General features: G+C 47.6%; 1 protein-coding gene across 1 annotated transcript in view; it reads right to left on the reverse strand.

The window, feature by feature from the left end:
• MATN3 (matrilin 3) overlaps positions 1 to 18,164 on the reverse strand; it is a 30,397-nt gene extending 12,233 nt beyond the window's left edge. Inside the window, exons 1-8 of the mRNA XM_037812929.1 lie at positions 17,987 to 18,164; positions 12,866 to 13,432; positions 10,355 to 10,480; positions 10,117 to 10,242; positions 9,880 to 10,005; positions 8,993 to 9,118; positions 7,340 to 7,465; positions 4,656 to 4,781 (exon numbers count right to left, since the gene is read on the reverse strand). Of these exons, the coding sequence (XP_037668857.1) occupies positions 4,656 to 4,781; positions 7,340 to 7,465; positions 8,993 to 9,118; positions 9,880 to 10,005; positions 10,117 to 10,242; positions 10,355 to 10,480; positions 12,866 to 13,432; positions 17,987 to 18,164 (1,501 nt within the window). The remainder of the gene's footprint in view (positions 1 to 4,655; positions 4,782 to 7,339; positions 7,466 to 8,992; positions 9,119 to 9,879; positions 10,006 to 10,116; positions 10,243 to 10,354; positions 10,481 to 12,865; positions 13,433 to 17,986) is intronic.
• Positions 18,165 to 19,390: the final 1,226 nt, after the last annotated feature.

The following is a 19,390-nucleotide window of genomic DNA, read 5'->3' on the forward strand; positions in this document are numbered from 1 at the left end:
AAGAAAAACAAGGAAAAAAAAAAGATGTAGTGCCCCCTTGAGGAGCCTGTGGAGAATGCAGGGGTATTCGCCTACCCCACCTCCATGGTTGCTAACATGACCACAGACATAGGGGACTGGTGGTTTGATGGGTTGAGCCCTCTACCACAGGTTTTACCCTTGGGAAGACGGTTGCTGCAAAGGAGAGGCTAGGCCTCCCTATGGTTGTGCCTAAGAGCCTCCTCCTGAATGCCTCTTTGTTGCTCAGATGTGGCCCTCTCTCTCTAGCTAAGCCAACTTGAAAGATGAAATCACTGCCCTCCCCCCTACATGGGATCAGACACCCAGGGGAGTGAATCTCCCTGGCAACGTGGAATATGACTCCCGGGGAGGAATGTAGACCCGGCATCGTGGGACGGAGAACATCTTCTTGACCAAAAGGGGGATGTGAAAGGAAATGAAATAAGCTTCAGTGGCAGAGAGATTCCAAAAGGAGCCGAGAGGTCACTCTGGTGGGCACTCTTATGCACACTTTAGACAACCCTTTTTAGGTTCTAAAGAATTGGGGTAGCTGGTGGTGGATACCTGAAACTATCAAACTGCAACCCAGAACCCATGAATCTCGAAGACAGTTGTATAAAAATGTAGCTTATGAGGGGTGACAATGGGATTGGGAAAGCCATAAGGACCACACCCCACTTTGTCTAGTTTATGGATGGATGAGTAGAAAAATAGGGGAAGGAAACAAACAGACAAACGTACACAGTGTTCTTTTTTACTTCAATTGCTCTTTTTCACTCTAATTATTATTCTTGTTATTTTTGTGTGTGTGCTAATGAAGGTGTCAGGGATTGATTTGGGTGATGAATGTACCACTATGTAATGGTACTGTAAACAATCGAAAGTACGATTTGTTTTGTATGACTGCGTGGTATGTGAATATATCTCAATAAAATGAAGATTAAAAAAAAAAAAAAAAGAATGGTCTTAAAAATGCTCAAAGAGCTAAAGGAAAACATGTACAAAGAACTAAAAGAAATTAGGCAAATGATAGATAAACACAAAGAGAATATCAAGAAACAGATGGAAAAATAGGAAAAGGAACCAAACAGAGCTAAAGAACACAGAAAGAGAAATTTAAAATCCCCTAGAGGGCTTCAACAGAAGATTCAAGCTAGCAGAAGAAAGAATCAGAGAACTTGAAGACAAGACAACTGAAATCAGTCTGAGGAGCAGAAAGAGGAAAGAATGAAGAAAAGTGAACGGAGCCTGAGGAACCCATGGGATGCCATCACATAAACCAACATACATTCTGTGGGAGTCCAGAAGAAGAAAGAGAGAAAGAGGCAGAGAGAATATTCAAAGAAATAATGGCTGGAAAGTCCCCAAATTTAACAAGACATGAATATACAAATCCAGAGAGAAAGAAAGTGGTTGCCAGGGACTGGGAGGAGGGAGAAGAAGGAGTGACTATTAATGGGCATGAGTTTCTTTCTTTTGGGGTTAATGAAAATGTTCTAAAATTAGATAGTGAAAATGGTTGCACAACTCTGAATATACTAAAACCACTAAACTGTACACTTTAAAAGGGTGAATTTCGTGGTATGTAAACTACATCTCAATATAATGCTAGATGTAAATACAGACTTACACCACACATCTAGAAGTGATGATTCTCTCCTTACTCAATTTGTCAGGCTCTTAATGAGGTCCTCTTTTTTCCTGAACATCCACAGCCCTTAACATCTGCCACTAAGATAGCATTTATTTTATGCTTCCTTACAATAATAATAATTTTCCCCCGGGGGTATTTGTCTCCATTCCTTCCATGGGTCATAGAGGACTAGAAAAATAACAGTAACTCCAAGAATATTTGCTGAACCAATAAATAAGTGAATGGCTAAACAAATAAAATCAGTTGACAGCCTAACAATTATTAACCATGCTGGATTTCTCACCTTCTAGGAGAAACAAATGCCTGGTACTGATTTTTCTGATGATAAACCACTTAGGTAGGGTAATAGTACCCTGACTTTCTCAAATTCTCAAAGTAAGCTGCTCCTTGTTATCCTCAACCTCCCCAAGAAACTGATCCATACTTTTATTCAAATGAAGAAATATCTACTGAGTACCTAGGATAGGTCAGCTGCTCTGGCCGGTGCTGGCAGTATAGACAAGACCACTGCCCTCTGGGGCTGGGGTTTACAATCTGCTGGAGCAGGAAAACCCACGTCCAAAGCTCACCTCTTGACTCTTCTCCCCCAAATCTGCTCCACACTCAGCCTTCCCCATCTCAGTAAAAGTGTCCCAACCCTCACATTTTCTCAAGTCAAAAAATCTTATTCCTCCCTGCCCCATCCCTCACTTCCAATCTATCACCAAGTCCTGTTTGTTCTACCTCCAAAATATATCTTGAATTTATTTCTATCACCACCGACATCCTCCTAATCCAAGCAAGCCTGTTCCCCGTCAGTGGCCTCCTAATTGGTCCCCCACTTCAGTTCTTCATCTTCTCCAATCTACTTATCACGTAGCAGCTAGAGGGACTTTTAAATGTATAAATAATCCCTTCATGCCCACTACCGTGGCTATAATAGTAATTCTTTTAAAAACAGAAAATAGGTGTTGGCGAGGATGTGGAGAAGCTGGAACCCTGTGCATTCCCACCCATACCCCACTGTGGGACTCAGATGGTGCAGCCACTGCGGGAAAGTTTGGCAGTTCCTCAAAAAGTTGAACATAGAATGCCCATATAACCCCCCAATTCCCCTTCTAGGTACATACCCAAAAGAATAGAAAACTGGTACCCAAACAAATACTTGCACACACATATTCATAGCACTATTCATAAAAGCCAAAAGGTGGAAACAGCCCAATATCCATTAATGAATGAATGAATAAGCAAAATGTAGCATGGGCACACAATGGAATACTGTTCAGCAGTAAAAAGGAAGGAAGTTCTGAAACATGCTACAACATGGATGAACCTTGAATACATCATGCTAAGTGAAAAAAGCCAGACACAAAGGCCACATACTGTGTGATTCGTTGATATGAAATATCCAGAACAGGGAAACCACAGATTGGTGGTTGCCAGGGTCAGAGGAAGGGAGAATGGGAGCAACTGCTTAATGGGCACGGGGTTGCACAAAACTGTGAACATACTAAATGCACTGACTGTTCACATTAAAATGGCAAATTTTGTTATGTGAATTTCACCTCAATTTTTTAAAAAATCACGTTGCTCCGCTGCTTTAAACCTTTCAATAGCTTCCCACTGCACTGAGAAGAAATAATAAACTCCTTCCTCTTGACCCATGATTTGGGCCCTGCCTAGTTCTCCAAACTATCGTGGGCCACACTTTCCCTGGCTCCTCACGCGTCCCCTACACTGACTTGCTTTTCACTTCCTCTCACCATTTAAGCCACTGTGCAGCACTTTGCACTGCTGTCTCTCCTTTCCCCAGCACCCCAATCTCAACCTAAACACTGTATCCTTCAGTTCTCCAATGTCCCTTCCTCATAGAGGATGTCCTGACCTGAAGTGGGCTCCTTCACCCCCATTCTCCCAGCACCCTCTTCTTTTCCTTTTTGCTTTTTAAGTCTGTAAATAGGTTTTTTACTTGTCTTTTCCCCCATACTGTTATGAAAACCATATTCATTTTGTTCATGACTGTATATCTTGTGCTTAGAATATAATGCTATAATATTTATTGAATGGATGAAGGAGTGACTGAAGGAACACACACAAGAAGCTACAACACAAGGTGTCCTGTGCTAAAAGTGAGGACAAAGTCCAATAAAGGGACTCTGGCAGAGGAGGTAAAAATTGAGCTAGCACTGGAAATTAAAAAGCAAAGCAAACATTATTTTGTAATATCATGTTCAAATAAAGTAATTTATATAGCACCAAGTAAGTTATGAAGCATAATAAATATACACACTAATAAATCTGTTTCCTAAGCTAAGAATTAAAATATAACTAACACTGTTGACAAGATATCCTTTAAAAAGTGAAAAGATAAACCACAATCTAGGAAGGTATCTGCAACAGATAAAATCAACACGGAATCTGTATCCAGAAATGTGAAGAGTTCCTATGAATTGATAAGAAAAAAACAAATAACCCAAAAGAAAAATAGGGAAAGGGCATAAAGAGCATTTCCAAAATAAGAAACACAAACAACCAATAAACATACAAATAGATCCATCACCTCATTAGTAAACAGGAAATGGAAAAATTAAGACCATGGTGAAATGCTTCTTTAGGTCTTCTAGATTGGCAAAAAAATTAATGCAACAATACCGAATTTCGGCAAGAATTTAATTCTTGAATTTTGACAAGCAAAAAGAGTGAAGGAAGTGGAAGCAAAGGAGGGAGGAGAGAAAGTGCAGGGCATGTTCCTGGAATATCAAACAGTCCACTGTGGCTGGACCATGGGATCTGGGAGGAAGCAGTGCATCTGGGGACAAGCACGATGCAAAAGCAGTCTTAAAAGACATGCTGGAATCAGACTGTGGAGGGCGGAATGTCTGACCGAGGAGAGAAACCGTTTTATTCTGCAGACAGCTGGGAGCCCCTGGAGGATTCTGACAAGCAGAAAGCCTCAGGAGAAGACGGCTTACTCCTAGAGCATCGTCCTACCAGCAAAGGAGGCCTCCAGGGGCAGCCTTACCTGAGCACGTCTTGTTGTCTTCATTCAAGGTGTAGCCCGGGAAGCAGCCGCAGTGGTAGGACGTTGCCCCGTCAGTCACACACACGTGCTGGCAGCCGTGGGTGCCCAGGACACACTTGTTACGGACTGACCGCGAGTAGTGCCGGAAAGAAAATATCAACAAATTGAAATAGACAGCAAAACTCAAACTTCAGGGTGGAGGGCGGGTGGTGGTGGGATGGGGAAAGCCTCAGTTTGGCCCAACACACGCTGAGAACAAACCCTCTTGTTATCAGTGTTTCAGAAGGAAAAAGCCTACTTTCCTTTCTCCTATTTTCCTTTCCACATCCCTTTACCCTCACCTTTCATTGCATACCCCCCTTTCCTTTTTATTTCTTGCAGACATCTTTAGATGTCTTTTAAATACCTTCTCTTTGTTTATACCAACAGCACTGGGGCTGCACTGACTCTTGATTACGTTCCAGAACTTACCACCAGCCTTTCCTGATGCCCAACACCTCAGCTACCTGTGGACCATCATCATCATCGTCATCATCAAACATAATTTATTAGGGACCTAATTGAATATGGAACTGAGTTTGGAGCTGCACAAAAAGCACTACACATTGATCAAGGGCTCTCCTAAGAGTTCACAAAGTGGGACAGAAAACACTGACCTAGGGCAGCACAGTTAGAAAAATAATAATAATAATAATCAGCAGCATATGATTGGATGTTGAAGTACTCGTTATCTATCCCACCTACACACACTTCAGGGATGAAAACACTTTGCCCAAATTTGGTGGAGAGCAGACAAATGCACTGCCCTAGCCCTGTGTTCACACTGACCCAGGACCACAGGAAACAGCCATCTTCCTTGATAAACCCAGAAGGGCTTCCTGGGCAACGGCCCTGCCCGCCTCTGCCACTGCAGGAGCAAAGCCACTGCATTTGTTCTCCTCCCACTCGTCTCTGAACTGTTATCCCACGCTCCGGTGTTATTCCAACCTTCCGTGGCTCCCGAATGCCTATGGAATAGCTTTGCCCGAAAGGCAAGACCCTATATAACGTAGCCATAAATCGCTTTTCCAACCTTGACAACACCATTCCCCTCATCACTGCAATTCAGATATTTCTAGCAAAATGCCTAAGAGAAGAATCTTTCTTTTTTAAAACTTATCCCAGCTCACTCACTCGAGAGATAACTGGACATGCCCGTATCTCCTGGTCCGTACCTGGGGCTGCACATTGAATTCCCAAGGGGAAAGCAGCCGCTGCAGGCACCAGGCCATGTTTCAGGTGACCCTCCTTTGGAAAATATTCATCATTACTTTACGTACACACCAGCTTTCCCACCAGCTCGTCTTTCTCTTCTCTCTCTTTTATCCTGTACTTTATACAAGGAGGCAGTGTAGCTTGCTGGGTTCAACCCCTGGCTCTGCTCCTTCCTAATGGAGTAACCGTGGAGCTACTTAACATCTGTGCCTCAGTTTCCTTATAAAGTCGCTATGAGGATTAAGTGAGTCACTGTGTCTAGAAGGCCCCAGACCACACGTGGTCCACGATAGGAGGTGAAGATTGTAAACTATCATTTCGTATGTGGGAGTCTGGCCTGGAGCTGTCCACCTTACATGAAAATTGTCTTTGATATTTTCTTTTTTTTATAAAATGATTCATTTTATTCCACAAGATCTGTTTAAGTGTAAAACATTCGTTTTCCCAGGTCTTCAGCATTCCTGGCAGCCTAAAGGGCAGCGGGTCGGGGTCCCCCACCCTGCCTGATGGGGTCCCATGGTGCCATGTCCCTGGACAAACCATCATGAGCCCCTCCCCAGCCCCAAGATCCCGCCAGGCCTCTCGCTGCCTGCTCAGCCTCTGCTCTCTCCAGACAGTGGCTCTCTCTTCACCCAGGCTTCCCGCTGCTCCGAGGCAGAAGCTTGTGCTTCTTTATATCCCCACAGTGCCGACCACAGTCCCGGGGAAAAATGGGTGCTCACGACGCTTTGATCGGCTTCATTTTTTAAAACAGGAATCGGTGATATGCCATTTCCCTTTATTCGTCATGAAAAGAGCACATATCTCCTCGAGGGAGAGGAAAATATACATAAAATCTAAATATGCCAAAACTAAGCACCACCTTGAGAGGCAGGAATTTCTGTCGGGAGGGTTTTTACATTATAAAGATACTCTGTTGTGCCAGTTTAAATTAAATTAATGAGGATCAGCAGCACTTGACGGGCAGGGCCAAGCCCCTCGTAAAGCTCAGGCTCACCGAAGAGTGATCACGTCCTGGAAGATCTGTGTCACTTACAAAGTCCCCTTTACCAAAAACGGTCCAGGGTTAAGATTAATGCTACAGAAAAGTTCTGGGCTGAGTTTTAACTGGAAAAAGATCAGTTCGACCTATCACATCAAAGTCACCGTCCAACTGACCGCCTTTAAAGTTTCCTATTTGCTTTAAACGAGCTATAAAAAGTTCCTGGAGAGAACTTGACATTCAATCTGCTTTTCTCATGTCCCTCACTCTTGACCCATTTCCCAGCAATTCTCTGAAGAGAGCTCTGTGGAAAGTCAATCCCCTGCCGTGAGAGCCTGGGGCTGAGTCCTGAACCCGACTCTGTAAGCTGCTTTGAGAAGCCCTGGTTTGGTGACTCAGGAGACGACTTCGCTGCGAGGGAAAGAGCCCAGGGCGGAGGGGAACTCACCCGAGCACGTTTTCTTGTCCTCGTTCAGAGAGTAGCCCTCGAAGCACTCGCAGTGATACGACCCGGCTCCGTCCCTCACACAGATGTGCTGGCACCCGTGGGTGCCAGCAGCACATTTATCCTGAGCTGTCAACATCCAGGAGAAAAGAAAGAACACGTGGGAAAGGCTTTGACCCCCCACTGTTAGAGATGGAGCTGGGCCCTCCCCACCCTCCAAATACTCTGAAATCCTAACCTCAGACACCCCAGAGTGTGACCTGATTTGGAAGCAGGGCCACTACAGATGGCATTAGGGGAGGTGCGGTCACACTGGAGCCAGGAGGCCCTTCACCGACAGGGCCGGGGGCCTCAGAAGAAGGGGAGAGAGGAGACGGCCTCGTTCAAGAAAATTGGCTGCGTTGAAGAAAATTCTACACAGGCAATAATGACAATGCTGCTTTCTCCACTCCTTTTCAAAATGATCAACGTTGAGTCTTTATGGTCTAAATATCTCTTAAGTGTTTTCTGAAGGATTCTTTTTAAGTTTTTTGTGTTTACACTAAATCAGAGGAATATCAACAGTTGTGTGGCTAAACTAAATTCAGAGAAACATAGAATTAGGATATGAAGAAACTGCAGTTCAACCCTCTCCTATTATAAAGAAGGAAACTGAACCCAAAGGAGAGCAACAGGCTCAGAGCCCAAGATCTAAATTTTCACTCAGCTCATCTTCCTCTGTACAATGTGATATTTTTAAAACTATGTTTTTATCTTTAAGCTTTCATTTTGAAAATAATTTCAGACTTATGAAAAAGCTGCAAAAAAAAAAGTATACCCATTCAGCTTCCCCAAATTTTAACATACGTAGTAAAACATATATGTATGTATATGTCATAAATAGTGTAATTCTTAAAACCAGTAAGTTAACATTGATGTAATACGATTCACCAACCTACAGACCTTATTCACACATTGCCAATTGCTCCACTAATGTGTTTTTCCTGGCCCCAGAGCCTGTTCAGGCTCCCAGACTGCAAGAAGCCAACATGGCTCGCCAGCATCCTTCATCTAAGACAGCTCCTCAGTCCTTCTCTGTCTTTCATGACTTTGACACTCATGAAAAGTACCGGAAAATCATTCAGTAGAACGTCTCTCAGTTTGGGTCTGTCTGATGTTTCTTCATGATCCAGCTCAGGTTGGGAACTTTCAGCAAGAAAGAAGTGATCTCGTGTCCTCAGCACATCGAGCCCGGAGAGAAGTGATGTTCACAGACACCCCCTTGCTGGTGCTGGTGACACGCTGACCCCTTGGTTCAGGTGGGGTCTGCCAGGCTTCTCCCCTAGAGCATAACTGTTTTCCCTTCATAAGTAATAAGTATCTTGCAGGGTGTTATTTGGTTTTAACTTATTAAATTGTCCTTAGCTTTTGGAAAGGACTGTTGGGGCTGGGTACATGGAAGAAACCGAACAATGCATTTACCCATGTGGGCATGGGACAAATATGTTACCATTTCTAACTTTTATAATAAGACTTAGAAATGGGAAAAACCCAAGAGTGGCAAGAGAGGGAAAGAGTCAATGTGACCTGCCTTTGCAACAGTGGAGAGATAGGCAGGTAGACTGGTAGACAGGTAAGTAGACAGGTAGCGATAGTAAAGACCTCTCCCCCACTTACCTGAACAGGTTTTCCTGTCTTCATTCAAGGTATAACCTTCGTAGCACTCACAGTGATAAGAGCCATTTCTGTCATTCACACAAATGTGTTCACATCCATGGGTGTTAAGAGCACACTTATCGAGAGCTATGAAAAGACGATCAGGACGAATGGGAACACATGGAAAGCAAATGATAAATAAATAATTACTGGCTTATACACACTCACACACACACACACACACACAGCTAATGAAATGTGGGGCAGGTTGGCACACAAGGAAGGGAAGTGGACGAGGCATCGGGAACTGACATTCCAGTCTTGGCTCTGTCCCTAGCAGCGACACGGGCAAGTCTTTTCCTCTCTCTGGGTCTTCACTTCATTATCCATAAAATGAGGTGGATGGATTAAACTATTGCTAAGTTCTCTTCCTCTCAAAAAATGTTTTATAAGATTTGAAAAACAGACCTAGTTCCCTTTCTTCACTAACTGTGGATATTCAGACACCAGATGAGTGCGGGCCTCTCGAAAGCTTCTTCTACTTCTGGATTCCGTGAGCCTCTTTGGCCACAGTGAGGAAGGATAGCTTTATTTAATTATACAAAATCCAGGGAAAATCCCAAATCTTCAAAAGGACCAAGAGTCTTGGCCCCCTGCTCTACCAGCCCTTTCTCCTACTAACTCTCTTTCTTAAGACTAGTAATAAATAGCATAATCGGCAGATCTGTGGCTTAGCTCACTTTTCTCCCTATGTTCCTTTTCTAAGCCAATTGTTGATGAACGGCAGTGAGCCAGCCAAAAGGCAGGTAGGTGAAAAGGGGTTGGAGAGTGGGAGCAGAAGATCAGTTGAAAACCTGGAGGGTATGAATCCCCAATAACTTCCATGCAGCCTTTGAGGCAGGCCTCACCTGAGCACGTTTTCTTATCGGCATTCAAGGTATAGCCTTGTCTACACTCGCAGTGGTGCTTGCCTTCCCCATCGCTGACACACACGTGCTGGCACTGGTGCATGCCAAGCACACACGCGTCCAGAGCTGTGCAAAGGAAGTTTAGAGTAATCAGTATGGACATGCAAGAAGCGTCAAAAATCTGGAGGGTATGTCCCCCAATAACTTCTGCTCAGCTGCCCCACAGGCAGGCCTCACCTGAACACGTTTTCTTATCGGCATTCAAGGTATAGCCTTGTCTACACTCGCAGTGGTGCTTGCCTTCCCCATCGCTGACACACACGTGCTGGCACTGGTGTGTGCCAAGCACACACACATCCAGAGCTGTGCAAAGGAAGTTTAGAATAGTCAGTATAGACATGCAAGAAGCATCAAAAATCTAGAGGGTATGTTCCCCCAATAACTTCTACTCAGCTGCCCCACAGGCAGGCCTCACCTGAACACGTTTTCTTATCGGCATTCAAGGTATAGCCTTGGCTACACTCGCAGTGGTGCTTGCCTTCCCCATCGCTGACACACACGTGCTGGCACTGGTGCATGCCAAGCACACACGCGTCCAGACCTGTGCAAAGGAAGTTTGGAATCATCAGTACGGACACACAAGAAGCATTTCAGATACTCTACCCCATGTCAAAAAGACATTGCCTTCCAGGCTCATTTCTGGTTCTATCTTTGGTTCACTATAAAAACTGACTTTGTTTCCTGCCCCTGGCTTACTAGGAATACCCCTCTAAGCCAGAAAGACTACTAATTTGAAACTTCAGATTTGTTGTAGAAATTCTCAAAGGAGAAAGGGAACTTTGAATTTGAAGCTGAAGCCAAACACTTAGATGGATCAGGCAACTCAATGCTTTATTCAGCTTACCCACTGCCCATAGAGAAGATTTTTGTTCTCTAGCTACCAGAAATAGGGAGAACAGTGATGTGCTTTCTGAAGTTCTCTGGGCTAGGCATCCCACTGCAGCCAAAATCTGGTTTCCAAGCGTCCTGTAGTCCTTTGCGGATTCCTCAGGGCCTGGCACTCCTGGCACTTGGGCAGTGATACATATTTGAACATAAAAGTCGTAACTGCCTTAGGACTACGCAGCATGGGTTCCTGGGTTTGAATACAGACATAGACAACTACTGGACCTCTACTATCTGCAAGGAGAATGAACTCAGTGGTCAAAAGAAAAGAAGAGAAAATAAATGAAATTACATTAGCTAAAATGCATCTCCATCTTTTTGCTCCAGGAGCCATTTATATCTCCTTGGATTTTTTTATTTCCCTAACAGCATGCCTTGAAAGATGAATCAATGAATTTAGTCATTTCTGAGAAACCAAGGAGGCCTTTTGGAGGAGGTTGGCACTTCTGTGGAGGTAATCCAGCCTCCACTGTCCTTGGCAACCGGACAAGGCTAACATTTTCCCAAGAAGGGCCTTTTCATGGAACGATCTTTCCAACCCATTGACTACAGCAAGCTGCACCTCAGTCTGTTTTCCACAGAGGCGACGTTTTCCCCCAGAACAAGCAGGCCTTTTGTTCCAGAAGGAAAAGATTGCAACTCACCATTCGTTACCTCATGGGCTGCAGGCCCTACCCCAGCTGCTCTGAGACCCAACTTCACCACACAATGGCGTCTTGATGGAAAAGTTCTCACCCATCAGCCACATGCAAAGGGGGTTTTCCTGGGAGACAGTAAGCCAACCAACAGCTGCCAAGGAGATGCCGCCAAAGCCAAAGAAGGCTTGTGAAGACCCAGTGAGCTGGGACGGGAGAGAAGAGGGGACAGGCCAGGGCTGGCTGAGACGAGGCCAAGCTTTGCCACAGACCAAGAATCCACGTCCCGTTTCCTGACAAGCCCAAGATTGCTGGGCTTCAAATTAATTTAGACAGAAAGTTGCCTTGAAATTTACCATTGTCATCACTGGCTCCCTCGTCTGTGTCACTGCCCCCATCCCCAGATTGTCACCTGATGGTAGCAAGCAGCTACCTTTACATTTGCATCATCAGTGATGAGTGCATGCACGTTGAATAAGTAGACATGGAATAAATTACGCAGCAAAAAGGCTTCTAGATTTAAAATTCACCTGAACTAGAAATTTGTCCACTCCTGCTTGAATAATTCCAAAGAACTCTTTGAAAATATTTCTCCAGACAGTAAAAGATAAAGTTTGATTCCCATTAATTCATCCTTCTGACTGTTGACTGAAAATAAGCCCCAACCTTGAAAGGATTAGTACTCATGGATTTGGCTAATTTCTGCTAAAAATTCTAATTAGATTAGCATGTTCACACTCAAACTCCACCTGAAAGGGAAAAAAAAGAATAGAAGGAGAGAGTAAGGGAATAAAACAATCGGTTTGCCATCTCTCCAGTGGGCTGAAGCCCTTATCTTTCTGGCTCTGAGCCCTGTCCATGCACACGGAGCAGAAAGAAGGAGGCGAGTCTGAGTGCCAGAGCCTTCATTCCGTGGACAGCTGAGCAGCAGTGACCCTGGATCATGGGCCCACAGACCCTGCCAGGACAGACACCAGGCCCTGCCTTGTGCAGGAGAACAAGCCGAGTTCTGTTCAATCTAGAGACAGTAACACTGTGCAAAAATCTGGGGAAAAAATGTAGCGGTGGGGCAGGGGCAGAAGAGGTGTCTCGAGTTTGTTTGTTTGTTTCTGACTCTGTCAGGGAACAGCAGGATCATTTATCGGGGATATTTTCAGACCTTCACCTCTCTAATGCAAACATGAAGATTTTATGAGCAAACCCAGTTATATATAATGCAGTTCTATATTCCTAAACCAACAAAGCATGTTTAAGTTGGTATAAAGCACCAAGAAAGTATTGCTTATATTTAAGTTTCCCATAAAATTTCCACCAAAAATTTTTAAAAAAAACAGAATAGATCCCTTTTTCTAGGGGTATGCAATGTCTGACTGTAACGTCCTTTCCAGTTGGAAGCACAGACTCACCACAGAAAGTTTGCTGGAACCGAGAGGACAGTTTCTCAATGACCCCGTAGGTCTCCACGTAGAAGACGTGATCATCCAGGGGTTCGCTGGCCATCAGCTTGAGGGACTCCATGTCAGCCCTGTCCACTCCCACGGCAAAGAGCTCAATTCCGGACGCCCGAGCCTGGGCCGCCACCTCAGTCACCTGGTCCTGGGGCCTCCCGTCTGTCACGATGATGGCCACTTTCGGGATGCTGGAGGTGGAGCCCCGCGCTCCTGCCTCGGCGGAGAAGGCTTCGTCCATGGCGGTCTGGATGGCCAGGCCCGACATGGTGCCTGTTGACAGGGGAGTGACTCGGGCCACGGCCTGTTTCAGGGCCTGCTTGTCCGAGTAGGTCTGGAGATTGAACTCGATCTTCACAGTGCTGGCGTAGTTCACCACCGCCACCCGCGTGTCTGCCTCCCCGATGTCCAGGGTGTCGATGATCCGGGAGACAAAGGTTTTCACCTTGGTGAACTCCGGTGGCCGCACACTGCGGGAGCTGTCGATGATAAACACCAAGTCCAAGGGCCTGCTCTTGCAAACACCTGCAAATAAAGGGGTGGAGAGGGGCAGAAAAAGATGAAGCAGTGATCAGATCACGACCAGCAATGGGACAATCCTCACTCCCAGGGAGCCCTGGGATGCAGGGACGCCAGGCAAGGCAGCATCCCCTAACCCCAATAGCATCACTTCCTGCTACCTTCCCCAAGCCCGTCCTTCCCTTGGGGATTGAAAGCAGCAAGGCCTTCAGAATTCCTTAGCGAGGACCCAAATAGAGGAGTGAAATTCCCCCAAAGTCCTTCATCTATGGAATGGCTGAACCCTGACATTTCACTTAGAACCTCATCTCTCTGCCCTCAGTGTTCCTCTTGACTCCCGAGAATGGATGTAATACAGATCGCTCTCGGGCACTGGGGCTGCCCAAAGCAATGCGGCCAGGTGTCCCCGAATAGTGTGAAAGTTCTGGGTTCTCAGGACAGCCCCACTGCCCAGATCTTCTCAGGACCCTCAGAACCTGGCAGGGTTTGAGGTGGGGCACCCTGCGCTCTTCCGGTGGTTTCCTTCCTTTATCTACTGCCAAGGGGATGAAAACAGCTCCAGAGGAGCCCTAAATCCTCCAACCATCCTGACATTCATTCATGGTGAGTGAACTCCAGGGCCCAAAGAGTTCTGAGCTAGGTTCTTGGGAAAGTGGGATGACACCTTAATCTTTGTGAGCACATCTTATTTTAAGAAGCAGATTGTGACCTGTTGGTGATCCTACAAGCACCCAACAAACTCTCTTGGTCACCTCTCTTTCATTTACTCACACCCCAAATATTTTTTGTTAATAAAAAATATTTTTTATTAAGCCCCAGGGCTGCAAAGGCAAATAAGCCAGATTCCCTACCCTCGAGGTTTTCCCATCTTTCCTACACAAAATTACCTGGCATACTGCAGTATGCAATAAATTTTAGTTTCCATCTATTCTTTCTTACCCTGTTTGCCCCAACCCTGTTCTGCAAACCCCTTCTCCTAGCCACCAAAACCAAGTCCAAAAGCCAGGACTGGCTAAGAGAGAAGCCAGTGATTCTCTCACACTACTTTTTCAAGCCATTCCTCCTTCTCTCTCAACACACACACACACACACACACACACAGACACACACTCACATACACACTCATGCACACACACCAAGCCCTAAGTGGAAACGAAACCCCTGGTGTGAGCTATCAAGCAGGCCCCTTCCTTCTAGGGAACTAGAAATTGATGTTAGAAAGCAATTTCCTCAGTGAATAGAGAAAAAAATTAGATTCAAAATAAATTCCTAGGTTGAGAAGTTTATGACAGAAAAAGCCCTAGTGTGGATCAGGGATTATGCCTCTTCAAAGCTCAGACTGCCTCTCCTGGTTTTATCCTGCTGCCTGGAGGCATTCGATTAAGAAAATCAATTACCTCTTCCTTCCAGTAATACATCAGGGATCACATGGCTCCAATAAGACAACCTTGTGAAGTGGGGCGTGCAGAGGTTTTTTCTAAACCCATTTTACAGAGGAGAAACCTGAGGTTTGGGGAGCTGTGGTGGCTCGAAGGCAGCCGAGCAAGGACCGGCCTCCAGGTTTCCTGACTCCCCGTCTGGGGGGGCCTTCCACTGCCCACAGGTGTCTCCCTCTCGGACGCCACGGTTCGCACCACAAAAATCAACATTATCTCATGTACCTAGGAAACACCCTGTGTATCGACGTTGGGACAACACCTAGAAATATGCATATGTCATTTTGATTTAATTCCTTTTGACTTTAGTTAAGTCAAAAGGAATTAAAGAAAAAAAAAAGATTGTACACTATGGATGGACTGTATGGTATGTGCATAAACCTGTGTTTAAAGTCCCCTATTAAACCATCCATCTTGTATGTGAAGAAACTGGAAAAAAAAAGGGGGGGGGATTAAAAGTCCATTTTTTTAATGACTCCAGAATGTCACATCATCCCAGCAATTGCCACGGAGCAGAAGCAAGGAAGAACTCTGTGGAAAATTCTTCCTGGCGAGGGACCTCAATATTTCTAGATAATTGGGGTAAAAGGAAAAATGCCTGATGATATGAGCCCTACTTAGAACTGACAATGCTTTCACTAACCCTCAAATGTCATCCTTATAAATACCATGGTTACATTCTCAGAACTAAACGCATGTGAGTCCTCTCTTCTCTCCTTGGTTTTTCATGCTGAATCCCCTATGGGAAGCTATAGGGGGTGTGGTAGGCACAACAGCAGCCCCCCAAAGATGTTCATGGCCTAATCCCCGGTTGCCTTTGTGTATGTTGCCTCAGATGGTGAGCTGTTTTGAAGCTGTTATGTTCCCCAGAAAAGGCTGTGCTCTTTAAATCCATCCCTGTGGGTGCAGACCTATTGTGGGTGGGAACTTTTGATTAGGTTGTTTCGATTGAGATGTGTCCCAGCCTGTTCAAGGTGGGTTTCAATCCTCTTACCAGAGTCCTTTATGAGGATAAAACACATACAAAAGCTAAGAGACGAAATTAAGACAAGCACCCAGAAAGAAACACCCAGAGAAATTTAGAGAAAAAGCCACAGATGGGGAAGCCAGAAGCAGAAGCAACAAAGCCCAGGAGAGAAAGGGCCTGCAGATGTCGCCATGGTCATTTTCTCACCTTAGAACTGTACATTTGTAAGCTAATAAGTCCCCACTGTCAAAGCCAGTCCATCTCTGGTATATTGCATTCCGGCAGCTTTAGCAAACCGAAACCAGTGGCGAATGAGACTTTACTGGGGCACAAACGTGAAAGACCTTGAGCTGCGGAGATGGAGCCAGATGACTCCAGTGGGCCTGATGTGATCACAAGGTCCTCTGCAGAGGAACAAGGGTGCGGGAGAAGAGGTCTGAGTGGTGGGATGTGAGCAAGACTTTAAAGCTGGAGGAAGAGCCTCCAGCACCTGGCAAGGGCAAGGGAACAGATTCTCCCCTAGAGCTCCCAGAAAGAAGCTCGGCCCTGCAGACAGCTTGATTCTAGGCCCCCTGTGTGAGACCTGAGAGACCTGTGTCAGACTTCTCACCTACAGAACTATAGAATAATAACTGCGTTATTTTAAGCTACAAAATCCTTGGTAATCAGTTACAGCAGCTATAGACAACTAAAAGGGGGGCAGGCCTCGATTCTGCAAGCATCTTGTTCCTTCCTGGTTTGGAATCTTCCTAACCATCATGAATTATTTGTGCACCTCATTCCCATTTGCTAGATGGCAGCTATTTAATTCTCAGGGCAAAGAAAGAGAGAATCTAAATTTCCTGAAATGTCTCCATACTCACCATACTGCCATTTCAGATAGTCCTGTAGAAATAAAAGCCCATTAGCAAAGCTTAGCAATTTCTGGTTGCTGAAAGGAGAGCATTTGGAAAAGGAGAGAAAGTGGTGCTTATTATAGGATTCTCTTTCAGCATCAGGGTTGGGGGGCAGGCCACGAGGGACCAGTGCGGGTTAAGGGGAACAGTCCTGTTCCCAAGGGAGGCGGGTCAGGACCAAAGGCAAGGCTAACTTCTAGAAGAAAGTCTTTCCCCCAGTCCTGGCCCGGAGTACCCAGCTGGCTGCTAGTTGGATTCAATCCTTGTGAACCCCGACACTACCTGCCTCCCCAACAAAGCTGTCGCCATTTCAAATCCAGCCCTCTGGGACTGGTGCGGGAAACCCTTGAGCTCCTTCTTGACATTGTCTTCTCTGGGGCAGGAGGGGATGGACCATGCCCAGCAACCTGAGGCATCCAACACTGCTGGTCAGATGAGACAGCTAACCCAAAAAACTTTTGGTGCAGCATCTACGCAGCCAGCCTGACACTGGACATTTGGGTGATGAAGATAAAATTCTACATAAACCATACTAAGAGCATGGAAGCTGGGAGGAATGGAAAGAGCCCTGACTTGGGATTCTGGAGCCCTGAGTTTTACTAAGCCTCAGTTTCCCTAAATGTGCTGCTAGGGGTTGGGTCAGATGATCTCCCCCCTCTGCTGCCCTCCAGCTTTGTTTTGCCTCAGGAACCAGACAGGGACCAAAAAGGGAAATGGAATTGCTCCCCAAAGACCCGAAATGTGTCTGGGCCTTGAGCGTCTCAGGCGGCCGGGCCCCGGTGAATTGTGTGGCCCGGTCAGGCCAGCGGAATGTCCGGGCAGCAGCGGGAGAGCAGGGCTGGAGGCCAGACGGGCCTGGGCACCGGGTGTCCTCGGCCGTCCTTCCTGGTCTCACCCCCCACGCCCACCCCTGCCCGGGTCTGAGGGTCTGAAATGTGCCCCAGATCCAGATCCACCCGTGCGGGGAGGAGAGGAGGCTCACGCCCATCTGGGCAGTAAGGATGAAGGCATTTCAAGAGCCGAAAGGCAGAGCCGCAGGCGGGGTTCCTTCGGGGAGCCCCGGGGTCGGCTGCCCCTGCTCCCTGCCCAAACCGCTGGGAGACGTCGCTGGCGCTTGGGTGTCGGGAGACCCAAGTTCTAGCCGTGGGCACCCGCCTTCCCTTCTCGGGCCGGCTCCGGCGGGGCCGCTCCCGGGGGCCCGAGGTGCCCGCCCGCAGCCCCGCACCGCGCTCCGTCTCCCGGGCCGGGGTCCCCGCTGTACCTGCGCCGCGGGCCCCCGAGTGGGGCGCGCCGGTGGCCGTGGCGGGGTCCCTTGTGGGGGCCTTGGCGGGCGCGCCGCGGGCCGGGGAGCCCTGGGCGCCCGGGGGCGGCGGCAGCAGCAGCGGCAGCAGCAGCAGCAGGAGCCCCGGGGGGCGGCGCGCGGGGCCGGGGCGCGGCATGGTGCGCGGGGCGGCGGGGCCGGAGCGCGGGAGCCGGGGTCGCGCCGGGGCGGCGCATTTAAAGGTTCCCGCGGCCCCGGGCCCCGCCCGGCCCCCGCCCGGCCCCCGCCCGACGCCCCCGCCGAGCCCGCCCCGAGCGCGCAGGGGGCGGCCGCGGAATGTCTGCGGCGCGCAGGCCAGGACGCGGGTCACCGCCCGCCGGGCCCGTCGGGGTGGTCGGGCTGGGGGGCCCCGGCTGGGCCGTGAAGCCCCGGGAGGGGTCCCCGCCGAGGCCGCCGCTGGCCCGACCCCCCGGGGTCTGCCGTCCTCCTCCCGCGCCGGCGTGGCCTCCCGGCTCAGCCCAAGCAGAGTGACTTCTGCTCCTCACACGACATTCTTTGTCCCAGCCGAGTCACCAAAGTTTTGCTGTGGGCTCTCGGGTTAAAAAAAAAAATGCACGGAATCTAGCAGCATGAACAGAAACGCTTTCATCCCAGCGTCAAACATCCACAAACACTGAAACTTACATTCCCGGGAATAGAAAGTCAAACATGCGTCCCCCAGAGAGCCACCTGTTGGCGGGCAGGGCAGGCTGTACCCCCACAGCGTTCAAGAGGTGGAGGCTGCCCAGGAGAACCTCAAGAACTCCCAGTCTCCTGGGAGGGATAATGCATAAATGGTGTAACCTGTGCAAGGGGGCACGACCAATTTAGAAAAGGGAGACTAGCTCTGCCTGCGGAAACCAGGAAGGCTTCTAAAAGCTGGTGACGTTCTGGCGGGGTCCTAAACGTGACAATGAACGCACCTTTCAACAGGGCACAGCTGCTCTTCCTGCTGCCACTACTGGCTGTCCACAGTGGTAGCCTAAATCACTTTTCTGCTCAAACCTCCCAATTTCACCTGCAAGAAAATCCAAACTGCTTTCCATGGCCTTCGAGGCCCAGTGGATCTGACCCCTGCACCGACCTCCCTGACCATGTGGCAGCACAGCCCGCCATGCCCCTGTCATTGTCCCCACCGTATGGCCACTGCATCTCCTCCCCCGCCACCCCCTGGCTGCTCCACTGCATCATCCAGTCCCAACTCCAACAACACCGTTTCACTCCATAGCATTCATTTCCCCGGGGAATTATTTTATTAATAAATTAACTGTCTTGCTAACTCTTTGCCTCTCCTTGCCACCTCCCCATGAAAACTCCCTGAGAACAGGGATCTTTTTGTCTACTTCGTTATCCTCAGTGCCTAGA

The sequence above is a fragment of the Choloepus didactylus genome, chromosome 20 (genome assembly GCF_015220235.1).
Source record: "Choloepus didactylus isolate mChoDid1 chromosome 20, mChoDid1.pri, whole genome shotgun sequence".
Classification (NCBI taxonomy): domain Eukaryota; kingdom Metazoa; phylum Chordata; class Mammalia; order Pilosa; family Megalonychidae; genus Choloepus; species Choloepus didactylus.